Consider the following 12505-nt stretch of genomic DNA (forward strand, 5'->3'; position numbering starts at 1 on the left):
GAGTTAAAGATTTTGTGTGTGTGACTGGGGACATGTAGCACTATTGCCTTTCTGAAATCAGATGGAATTAAAGACATAAACAGATGTTGAGCCAGTAAAAGAGACTAATAATGAAGATGAAAATTTATCTTTAATTGATGAAGCTCTTCTTTAGAATAATATAATAGTATTTGTCAAATGGATAATTTACAACCAGAATGAGATTTTAAAAATAGTTGAGAAACATCATTTTTTGTTTTTTTTGTTTTAAAGTTTATTGTCAATAAAATACTGTAAAGTATTTAAATCTCCTATCACATTGTTCTCATAACCATTTTGTTTTTAATGTTGGGCCACTGTCATAATTAGAAATATTTTCAGTTCATCTTAGTATTACTTGGCTTAATGTACTTTTATACTGTTAAGTATTTTTGAAATTCATTGATGGTGGTTTTTATTTTTCAATCTGTTACTTTTTTGACCTCTTAGATAATGCTATGAATTTTTTTCTGAAACTAGTCTGCAATTGTTAGCTGTTACTGAATATTTTACAGTTACTACTTTTTATCATGTAATTGGACATTGTAAGACAATTAGAGAAATAATCTGTTTACATTAATTTTTCTCTCCTTCTCTTAGGCCTTGATGTTAAAAGTGAAGCATGTCAGCGATTTTTTCGAGATGGGCTAACAATATCTTTCACGAAAATCCTTACAGACGAGGCAGTGAGTGGCTGGAAGTTTGAGATTCATGTGAGTCTTTTATTTTAAAAATCTGACTTATATAGTCATGATTTATATATATATATTTGGTTACATATTTGATCATTACTTGAATTAAAGGATTTTTTAAAATGAGAAATTTTATAATTTCTGTTGAAGAAGCATGATCATTTAGAATGTGAGTTTTCAAGTTAGAAAACATAGGTTTAATCTGTTTCCTTATTTCTCGAGTGCCTTGTGATTTTTGAGATGCCACCATATTTCATTGAAAATATGACATGTTGTGAAATGCACCATTTACTCATTTTATGTACCACTAAGGAAGGAAAACGCCCAAGATGGGGAACCTATTATCTGGCACACAAAGGGTCAATGCAGAGAAGTAAACTTTACGTACAAAAAGAGACACCAAAGAAACCTGCGCATTTCAACTTTGGCGCCTGGTGGAGGGGGAGAAAATCTCTTGAAATTTTAAACCACAAGCCAATATTCAGTAGTGGTCTCAGGTTTATATGATGTATGATTATATGATACAACCAAATTCCAGAGATCTTAAAAAGTGAAAAAAAATGTGCATTTTTAGATTGAAGTACCGTAATTACTACAAGTTTCTGTTTTTTGTTTATTATAGGGAAATATGGTCACAAATTGTGAGTTTTTGAGTATGAAATGGAAGCTTTGGGAGTAGTACCAGACTTTTGCATTGAGGCTTAGATAGCAAACCTACTCCATCTTGGATATTTCTACATTGCTTAGATTTTAGAGTTGTTGCCTCCAGTTTAAAAATTGCAGGGAGGAAGCAGTGGTAATGTGCATCTTGTCTGGGGACACAGAGCAGTGCCTACTTCATTTTGTAAGCCATTGCAAATGGTTCTTGAAAGTAGATACTATATAATTTATAAAGTAAATGCTAATTGCTTTTTTAAATTTATTTTTAATTGAAGGATAATTGCTTTACAATATTGTGTTGGTTTCTGCCATAGGTACACATGTCCCCTCCCTCTTGAACCTCTCTCTCACCTCCCTAATTTCTTTTTTGATATATCAATTTGATCCCAATATTAGTAAAGTTAAACATAACTCAGATGATCAGTATCGAACAACTGAAGGATAATTATTAAAATATAATTAATTAAGATTGGAAGATATTTCTGTTCGGAATTCTTTATCTCATTAATTACCTTCCTTTTATATAACAGAGGTGTATTATCAACAATACTCATCGCCTGGTGGAACTATGTGTGGCCAAGTTGTCCCAAGATTGGTTTCCACTTCTAGAACTTCTCTCCATGGCCTTAAATCCTCATTGCAAATTCCATATCTACAATGGTACACGTCCATGTGAATCCGTTTCCTCAAATGTTCAGTTGCCTGAAGATGAACTCTTTGCTCGTTCTCCAGACCCTCGATCGCCAAAAGTGTGTTGATTTGTTGTTTTCAAAGTTAAATGTTACAGTTGTTCTGCTCTGCTACAGAACTTTAAATGATCTTAACCTCCTGGTAGCATGGGGTAGAGTTATTTCATATAGCTTTTGCATTGTTATTATTATTTTTTAATATAAAAATATTTTTGGCTTTCTCTGTGTAGTTAGTCCAATTGTCTTTTGCCCAGTCTCTTGGGAAATAGTCATAATTTGGGTTAGTATGGAACAGAACATGTTTTTCCTTTTCAGTAAGGGTGGAGTAGATTATTTCTTTGAGGCCTGTCTAATGTGTCATAAAACAATATAAAATACAAATGAAAGCAAAATAGCAAAGCTGACAAATATCAATTAAAAATGTAAAAGTCCTCCAGTGTAAATTTTCTATACCAGCATAAATATAATGTACGTTTAAAAATGAGTGCCTAACTATATTCTAATAAATATTAAATAATTAATTAACCATATACAGTTTTTAAATTTTAGAATTTAAGACATTTTTTAAATTTGACCTTTTTTTCTTTAAACAGGAAAATTTGAATTTAAAATATTTGGTTTATTCTGTTGAAAGTGGAAGTCATCAAAGTATATTGATTATATTGAGCTAAGATTTTCTGATTTTTCCTTAGATTCATATTGTTGCCGCTTCAGGCTTGTTTTTGAGTAAATCAGTATTTAAATAATGACAATCTCCAAAATATACCTGTATTTTTTTTTTTAATTAATTTTTTGCTCTATAGTCAACAATAATCTGCAAGAGTCTCAGAGGGGACAACTTGATTTAGGATGGCTTCGAGTTGAAGATTTTTTTATGTATCTTTCTTTGAAGCCTAGCTTTTTTTGAGTATTACTAGTTTTTGAGTATTTCTAATTGCTTAAATCTACATTGCAACTAAAAACATATGAGATTAACTTTAGACTGATTTTTACTTTGTGCACATATATATAATATGCTATATATATTTAATAACTGTTGAGTATATCAGCCTAATAGTCCCATTCTGGTTACTGGAGAAATAAAAATACATTACATAATAAGTATGTACTTTCTTTGAATTGCTGAATGCCAGAAGGGACCTGGTGAATTAAACGCTCAGATTTTTCATTGTTTTCATTTAGCCTTTTAAGGCCAAATAAAAAGGAAAATATTATAATGAACTTACATAGAAATATGGTAGTTGATTTATTTGAGAATTTAATTGATTTAGAGTCTCATAAAAATCATATCAAAACTGCCATAGTGTTTCTTTAAAGCATTATCTAATACTTGGCATTTTCCCTGTGTCCTGAACATTGTTTTTTGTTTTTAAATAGTTGTAGAAATGACTTTTGCTTAAGACCTAATATAGAAAGTGCCCCTTCCTCCCCACCCCCACCCCCCTTTGTTTTTCTTCCCTTAGGGACTTCCAAAATGTAGCCTTTTAGAAGGCAAGGAATAGAAAGCTGTTCTAGGTACATGAGTTTCTAAATACACTTGATTCTTTTATCTATATAAGCTATTGACTTGTTTTTAATTTTACCTATGCTATGCTATGCTAAGTCGCTTCAGTCGTGTCCGACTCTGTGCGACCCCATAGACGGCAGCCCACCAGGCTCCCCCGTCCCTGGGATTCTCCAGGCAAGAACACTGGAGTGGGTTGCCATTTCCTTCTCCAATGCGTGAAAGTGAAGTCGCTCAGTCGTGTCCGACTCTTAGCGACCCCATGGACTGCAGCCTACCAGGCTTCTCCATCCATGGGATTTTCCAGGCAAGGGTACTGGAGTGGGATGCCATTGCCTTCTCCGAATTTTACCTATAGGCGTGCTTTTAACTACACAAACTGTTGCCTATCCCAGCTACATTGTACTTGTTGTCTCTTAGGGAAGAGGTTGAAAGGTAATTGATACTATATTGCATTGTGGTACCTCTAACATGAGAACTGGGGATATTCACAAGTCAGAACAAAGCATCATCCAGCATGTTCTAATTAAGAGCAACAAACAGAATACCAGGAATTCATTTTTAATGGATAGGTCACTCTTGGGCTTTAAGATTATTGTGTTTCAAGGGTATTTATGGTTATTCACAGCTACAACAAAAAATAAATTTCAAACGGTATCTTAGGTTACCAAATAATCTTTCTTTTTTTTAAGTCTTTTTACCCTCTTAAATTTTTAAAAATAGACCTTCAGATAATAAGGTTTTCTCATGATGGGATCTTTGAGATGGAAGCATGGCTTCTAATTCCAGTTCACCAGTTATATTGAGACAAACAAACAGCTGTGCCCTAATGGTCTAATCTGTACTACCAATTATGCTTTTCTCTCATAGGCAGGATTACTGTGAACAACATGCAATATTTTGTGTCTTTTTTTCAAAGAGGATTTTACATAATTATTTTCCTTTATTGCATTTCCTGTTTTCAGCGTGTTTAAGAAATTACTTCAGATAGCATTTTCTCTCCAAAAGTAGGAAGTTAACTTTTTTATTAACTGTATTACAGGGTTGGCTAGTGGATCTTCTCAACAAATTCGGCACTTTAAATGGATTCCAGATTTTGCATGATCGTTTTATTAATGGATCAGCATTAAATGTTCAAATAATTGCAGCCCTTATTAAGTAAGTTATGTTTTAAAATGAATCTTCAGTGCATTCTAGAAATTGCTACTTAATTGCTTAGTAAAAATTGAGTTTCCTTTTTCAAATATGGTTTCTTTAGCTGGTAACTTGGATTAAAAAAAACAAATAGTCTGAGTTCAGTCCTAGTTGATTGTAAGAAATTGTATATTGAAAGAAATTTCTGTCTGTCTTGTTTCAGACCATTTGGACAATGCTATGAGTTTCTCACTCTTCATACGGTGAAAAAGTACTTTCTTCCAGTAATAGAAATGGTTCCACAGTTTTTAGAAAACTTAACTGATGAAGAACTGAAAAAAGAAGCAAAGAATGAAGCCAAAAATGATGCTCTTTCAATGATTATTAAATCTTTGAAAAATTTAGCTTCAAGAGTTCCAGGACAAGAAGAAACTGTAAAAAACTTAGAAATATTTAGGTTAAAAATGATACTTAGGTAAGATATTTACCTCTTGAAATAATTTATGTGAATTTTAGAATCATATTTAACACTTAAATTCTCTTATAGATTATTGCAAATTTCTTCTTTCAATGGAAAGATGAATGCACTTAATGAGGTTAATAAGGTGATATCTAGTGTATCATACTACACCCATCGGCATGGTAACCCTGAGGAGGAAGAATGGCTCACAGCTGAACGAATGGCAGTAAGTCCTTTGATTCTAATTTCATGAATAAGAATCTGTCTAAGGCAAAAACCATAGCTCTACTTAAAGTTAGTAATATTAGCATTTTAAAGAAAATTTTGCATTTGGGAGATGTTTGGATCAATTTGTAACTGTTAATCCTGAGAACTTTTTGTAAGTAACGTGGTTTATTATTTGGTATTTTTGGTGATATATAATTATTTGATGATAATGGGTAGCTTAGCACATCTTTGATAAACTTACTGCTGAATGTAGGCGTTCTGAAGTAATTATTAGCTGGGTAGGAGTTGAAATTGAGTAAAGAAAGGTGATTGGGTAGTATCTGGTACCTGTTGAATGAAGTGACCTATTTGTTTGATGAATTCCACTTAAAGATTTTAAACTAGGAAATAAAATTACTGGAATAAGAAACACATGAGTTAATGTTTTATCATAATTGTAAGGACTTCACTTATGTACTTGCGTTTCTATTATTTTGATGTTGAAAGTTTAGGAAATTTTATTTACCATAGAAGCTTGCATACTTACAGTTTAAAAATGAATAAGAATGCCTCTTAAATATTGGTTGCATAACCTCAGTGCATACTGTCTGACAGTACTGAGGAGACATCTGTAAAAGAAGATAATGATTAGAATATGAGAAAAGGTATGGTATGTGGAGGATGCCTTGATATTGGCCCTGTGTTAGGGGGTCAGGTGGTAGCCTTCTGGTTTGGGGTATGTTATTTGTCTGATCGCCTTGTGGGAGGTCTAGCACAGAGCTACTCAGTGTGGTCTGAGGTCTCATTCTGGTCCTTGAGCTGCTACAAAGCCTAGATGAATACAGAAAATGGCATTAAGTGTTTAGGAACTTCTGTAGCAAATTGATATTGCCACATTTTCATTGTGTTCTTCAAAAATACATGCCTATAACAGATTAGAAGTAAAAATGGACCTTTACTAGCTGCGAAGTGTACTTCTTTCTCTAACATGTTTTGGGGCTATATAGTTTTTATTCTCATTAAGTTGAATACTATAAAATCATACCGTGTGGGCTATGATTTTGTATTATATCATGAGTTAGTTTTCTTTTATTGGCTTAAATATTAAATAAATGCCTGTCAAGCAATATAGCATAGTGTTCAGACTTAGGAAGCCTATAGCCTTGATTCAGTTTCTGGTTCCAACACTACTGAGCCTGTTTATTTTTCTGTAATAGGGCAGTATAGCCCTCATTAGGATTGTTAAGATTAAACAAGCTAATAGATAAACAATAATATTGTAGTTGGATCATAAATAAGAGCAAAATAAAAAAGTACCTTTTATCCAAATAAAAACTGGTATAAAAAATGTAAATCCTAAAATGGGTCTTATACCTACCATACTTAAACCATTGGTGATTGCTACATTTAAGCAATAATTTTCTGAGTAAATGCTAGAGTAAAATTTTTTAATGAATTCACTATTTTTAATTCATGGAAGCATTTCTGTTTGTGCAAAATTAAGTTCCATGAAGTTGTGATTTTTTTTTTTCATAATTTTGTATCAAAACACATAAATGTGTTAACATTAGTACATTATATTTTGTGAGTTTTTAAATTCCTACTAATGCTTACAAGTGTGAGCAATACTTTATGTATATATTTTTGAAAGCTTTGAGACAAGTTTTTGAATTCTTTTTAGGAATGGATACAGCAGAACAATATTTTGTCCATAGTCTTGCGAGATAGTCTTCATCAACCACAGTATGTGGAAAAGCTAGAGAAGATTCTTCGTTTTGTCATCAAAGAAAAAGCCCTGACCTTACAAGATCTTGATAATATCTGGGCAGCACAGGTAAGGACTTTAAGATGGTGGTTATTTGATTTGTAAAAAGAAACATGCTAAAAACTAAAGAAAATGAAGTAGTTGTAGTGAAATGGAATGAAGACTTAACATTGTTTGAAAGTCCTGTCAAGAATCTTTTGGAAATAGCCAGTAATATTTTTAAAATAAAAATAGTCCGTCATCTACTGTATATATTTGGTAAAGGTCAGCAATTTGTAGGTTTTAAATAAGAGACAAACAGTAAAATAATGAGAAATGTCTATGGAAAGAGTATAAGACATCTATAATTGATTTCTTCATATACTTAAAGAACTCTAGTGTCAGGAGAGTTAAATCACTAGATTATTTATAAAAACCTGTAATACAAAGGATTAATAGTTTTTAGAAGGGTAAGTAATCTTTGGTTTCAGAAATAGGAACTGTGTGATTCCTTTGGTTATCTTAATGACATGTTTTCTATTTATGGAGCACTTGAGAAGTATTGATGAGTTCTACACTACAAAGCTTTGTTTATTGAGTTTGTTGTTGTTGTTTAGTCGCTCAGTTGTGTCCGACTCTTTTGCAGCCCCATGGACTTGTAGCCCACCAGGCTCCTCTTTGCATGGGATTTCCCAGGCAAGAATACTTGAGTGGGTTGCCATTTCCTTCTCCAGGGCATCTTCCCAACACAGGAATTGAACTCACGTCTACTGCATTTCAGGCTGATTCTTTACCACTGAGCCTACCAGGGAAGCCCTTATTGAGTCTTTAGAAGCTGAGAAAACATTCAATTTTGACTTTGGTTCCAGTTTTGAAACAATACCGCTGGTGTGCCTTACTATTTTCCTATTTGCATTGTTAAAATTGGCATGTTAAATTCAGTAAACTGTACTAAAAGTGAACATGTGTTTGCAAAGTCTACATTAACCGTGTATATCAGGAAATCAAGTGGGCAGGTTTTAGATGGCTGTTGTAAAACATTTAAAACATTAGGAATTTTCTTAGGTTACACAGTTAGATGGAGATGGGAACACTGTATTAATTAATAGTGTTCACAGACAGTATATGCTGCTTATTGCTGGTTAGATTTTAGTGTGCTCTGATTTTGTTTGTTTTTTCCATAGGCAGGGAAGCATGAAGCCATTGTGAAGAATGTACATGATCTACTGGCGAAATTGGCATGGGATTTTTCTCCTGAGCAACTTGATCATCTTTTTGATTGCTTTAAGGTAATAATTAATGTAGTTTAGTAGTACAGTTTCATTTTTAATAGAATTAATTCATTAGATCTATGAATGATTCTTACCCAGTAAATACTTAAATAGAAATTATTAAATGATTTCTGGTGTAACAGAATTTACCATTGTTTTCTCTTTCAATGAGCACTTTTTATAATAATAGCCCTTATAAATAAAGAACCTTTTTTTTTGTTTTTTTTAAACTCAGGTGGTTTTTTTCTTGTTTTTTAAACTCAGGTGATCAATTTGGATTCCTTTCCCCTCGCAGTTTGTGTTTTTATTATAGGTTCTGTAGGACTGAAGGGAAAGATAATTGGTTACAATGAAACATCGTCAACAGCAAGGACTACCTGCTGTGGGTAGTCCTGGTAGTCTAGGGTGATATGCACAGGCAAGCTGGAAATGTAATTCATGGACTTTGTGGAATTGTAATTCATAAGGTGTAGCCCAAGAGCTCCTGTTGTCATATCTGCGTTAGTGCTGTCATGTACTTTTTAAGGCCATATTGTATAGTGGTCTCTCCAGTTACTAGTATTGGGTTTTTAAAAGCCAAGTGATGAGTGAATTTGTGGATTAAGAAGACAAGACGCTATGGCAGTGTTCACAAAGGGGTATTCTGTTAATAACTGGTCTAAGATCATGAAGGTATCTTGTTAAAAATAGGTTATACTGACTGCTGATAGGAACATAAGTTCCTGCAGCCACTTAGGAAAATAGTTTGGTGTTTCTGGAAAACTGTTAAGATTTTCATGACAGTTTGACTTCTGAATATGTACTCTAGAGGAACTGATGCATATGTGCACCAGTATACACATTCAACATTTGCAGCAGAATTATTTATATTAGCAAAAAATTGCTATGTAAGTTGGATAAATGGTGGAATGTTCATGTAATGAAACGTAACAATGAGAATGACCAACTCAACCACAAGGATGAATCTAATGAACAGAAGGTTGAAGAAAGGAATGAAGACACACAAGAATTCATAAACCTTTATAGAACATAAACTTCAGAAATAGACCCAGCTAGCTTCTGGAGTGCTGCTTACCATTTGTTATTTTCATCCTGGGTAATAGTTACATAGGTGTTTATATTTGTACTATAGTGTGTATGTTTGTACCTTTCTTGATGTGTATTTCACAATTGAAGAAAAAATGATACCAATTACTAGCTTCCATCCAAGACCAATTAATTCTGAGTTGCTAGGACCTGGGAGTCTGTATATATCATAGGTGGTGGTGTGCTCTTCCTTTAGGAGAGACATTATGCTTGCTGGTCTCTTTAAAATATTCTTAATTGTAATATAATCTAATATTTTAGTCATATTCTTAGCAGCTTTCTCATATTCCTTTCATAATTTTAAGAGGTTTGGAGGAATTAGAAGTATGCATTCCAGTTGACTTCAAGATATCCTGTATTTATCACATTGTTAATGTCTGTGTAATAATTCCATTGAAAGAATCCTCTGTAGTTACTTAATTATCCTGCTGTTTGCCATTTGGTTGCTTTCAGTTTATTTTCCAATAAACCACCAATTACCAACTTTATACATATACCTTTCCTCATATTATTTAGCAGCGTCCCTGGTTTCTACCCACTACGTGCCACTAGAGCATACACACAGACACACACACACACACACACACACCATTATATAAACCGGGTGTTTAAAAAGTAGTATTTTAGGGAGGGTTTTTTGGTTGTTTTGTTTCTTTTCTATTTTAGAACTTTTAAATGAGTGGCCGGTCTTCTACTAAATTGAAATAGCATTGTATCATGTCTGTAAGTTAGAAACTTTTTAGATAATAACAGACTTTGTTATAGACTTTTTCTTTTAATGTGTGCAGTGCACATTGCTTTTTGATTTATTATGAATATTTTTGTATATCAAGTTGTCTTTAACATCTTTTAATATAATTTTAAAGGTACAAATGACAGACTGAATCTAAGGCATTAGTTTTCAGCCGGAGGCTCTTCTGCTTCCCAGAGATACTTGGCAATAGGTGAAGGTATTTTTGGTTGTCACAGATAAAAGCAGGAGTTGCTACTGGCTTCTAGTGGGGTAGAGGCCAGGGGTGCTGTTAAACTTCCTAGAGTGCACAGGACAGCCCCCCACAACAGTTTTGCTAGTCCAAAATGTTGGTAATACCAAGACTGAGAAACCCTGATCTATGGTATTTAACTGTAAATGGAGATTTTTTTGATTTTTCATGGAGTTTATATCTGTCATCTTATTGCTAAAATACCAGTTGAATAATTCTGTGCTCAGCTGTGTTGTTTCTCTGATGAATATTGTTTATCTAGTGACACTTTTAAGCAGTGATGAATAAATAGGTGTTGTTGCCATATCGTTTAAAATTTATTTTCTAGGCCAGTTGGACAAATGCAAGTAAAAAGCAGCGAGAAAAGTTACTTGAGCTGATACGTCGTCTTGCAGAAGATGACAAAGATGGTGTGATGGCACACAAAGTGTTGAACCTCCTCTGGAATCTGGCCCATAGTGATGATGTGCCTGTGGACATCATGGACCTGGCTCTCAGCGCCCACATAAAAATACTAGATTATAGTTGTTCCCAGGTAAGGGTGTGCGGTCTTGCTCACTTTTTGTGACCTTTCTCTTTCACGATGAGGATGGCTTTTAGATATAGAATAGTTCTAGGTTTTTCTGACATTATTTTTGAAGTGATCTTTAAGAATTGACATACTTGGTTCATACAAGTCTGCCTTCCTCTGTCTCTTATGTCTTAAATTTTCTGCATCATCTGAAAACATTTTAGTCTTCTTGGTAGAAAGACAGTATAAATAAGTTACAAAGTCGTGGTAATGTCAGGTGTATGGTGCTAAATACCAGTTTCAAGTAGATCATAAGATACTAAAGCTAATTATGGCCTTTAGAGGTAAGAGAAGTTAGGTTTTCTTTGCTTCTTAGGGAAGTTAAGAAAAATTAATAGAATTTCCTAAACTCTAAAACATGTAGTGCCTTCCCTATAAGTAAGTCATACAACTTCCCTGCATTTTAACTTGTAGCATGTGTATCTTTTAATTCATGATAAAATGAATATTCCTGAAAAACTAATTTTCCTGCTTGTTAAAACTATTTGCTGTACTGATGAACTGAAATTTAGAGAAAAACCAAGAGTTCAAGCAGGTTTAGGTGTTTTTTAACTATACTTGTGATAGTTCATTAAGTATTTGGCATATCAAATAATAAGAACCTCGAGTTTAAATTATTTCATTAAACACACAAACACAAAATAAAAGTCATTTTATTAAATTTTTAGGTACACAAACCTGTATTTCTGATTACTATGGACTCAGGGAAGGAGTAAAGTAAATAAAGTATGAGAAGTAAAAATATTTGGAGATAGTTTTTATTTTATAACATTAGTTTTTAATTGCTTATCACTGTTTCTATCTCTTTCTCTCCTTGTGTGTATGTGGAGATGTCCTTATTTTTATTTTTGGTGAATTTTTTTCATTCAGTTGCTATACCATTGTTTCCTTGGTAAAATACAAATTTTCTGTGTTCTTAACAATGGTAAAAACAAATCCATACAGAGTAGCAATCGGAGTTACATGTTTGCTGGATTTTTATTATATGGTAGAATCTCTTAAAACATTGGATAAAGCTTAAATGCCTACCTCCTGGCAACTTTTAAAATCAAACTTTCTGTCAGGGTGCTTAATACCTTTCAGTAGATATATCTGAATCCATGTCATGTTGAGTTTTTATAATAGTATTTAGGAGCTTTGGTAGTATATGTGGAATAAAAGCATGTTTAAAGCAGCTTTTTTTATTATTAAATTCTTTACTGCAACGATGCTGGTATTACAAGAAGAGCTGTATTTGGTAATTCTCCAACTAATTTGGAGGTAGAATTCTTCTGAGTATTGACCTATATAAAAAACTGCAATTGTTTCTTAAGGACCGTGACACACAGAAGATACAGTGGATAGATCGCTTTATAGAAGAGCTTCGTACAAATGACAAATGGGTGATTCCTGCACTGAAACAAATTAGAGAAATTTGTAGTTTGTTTGGTGAAGCACCTCAGAATTTGAGGTAAGACTTAACACAAAATTTCAATATTTTTAATTA

At 33.1% G+C, this 12505-nt stretch overlaps 1 protein-coding gene across 5 annotated transcripts in view; it reads left to right on the forward strand.

The window, feature by feature from the left end:
* Positions 1 to 12505, forward strand: part of USP9X (ubiquitin specific peptidase 9 X-linked) — a 116879-nt gene that overhangs the window by 41164 nt on the left and 63210 nt on the right. For all 5 annotated transcript variants that reach the window (XM_086387063.1, XM_086387066.1, XM_086387065.1 and 2 more), the window contains exons 5-13: positions 619 to 731; positions 1901 to 2119; positions 4606 to 4721; positions 4921 to 5172; positions 5245 to 5383; positions 7046 to 7198; positions 8293 to 8397; positions 10777 to 10983; positions 12333 to 12469. In XM_086387063.1, coding sequence (XP_086243189.1) covers positions 619 to 731; positions 1901 to 2119; positions 4606 to 4721; positions 4921 to 5172; positions 5245 to 5383; positions 7046 to 7198; positions 8293 to 8397; positions 10777 to 10983; positions 12333 to 12469 — 1441 coding nt within the window. The remainder of the gene's footprint in view (positions 1 to 618; positions 732 to 1900; positions 2120 to 4605; positions 4722 to 4920; positions 5173 to 5244; positions 5384 to 7045; positions 7199 to 8292; positions 8398 to 10776; positions 10984 to 12332; positions 12470 to 12505) is intronic.

Source organism: Bos grunniens, chromosome X (assembly GCF_055505025.1).
Source record: "Bos grunniens cultivar Pamir isolate PY7600 chromosome X, Bosgru_T2T1.0, whole genome shotgun sequence".
Taxonomy (NCBI): Eukaryota; Metazoa; Chordata; class Mammalia; order Artiodactyla; family Bovidae; genus Bos; species Bos grunniens.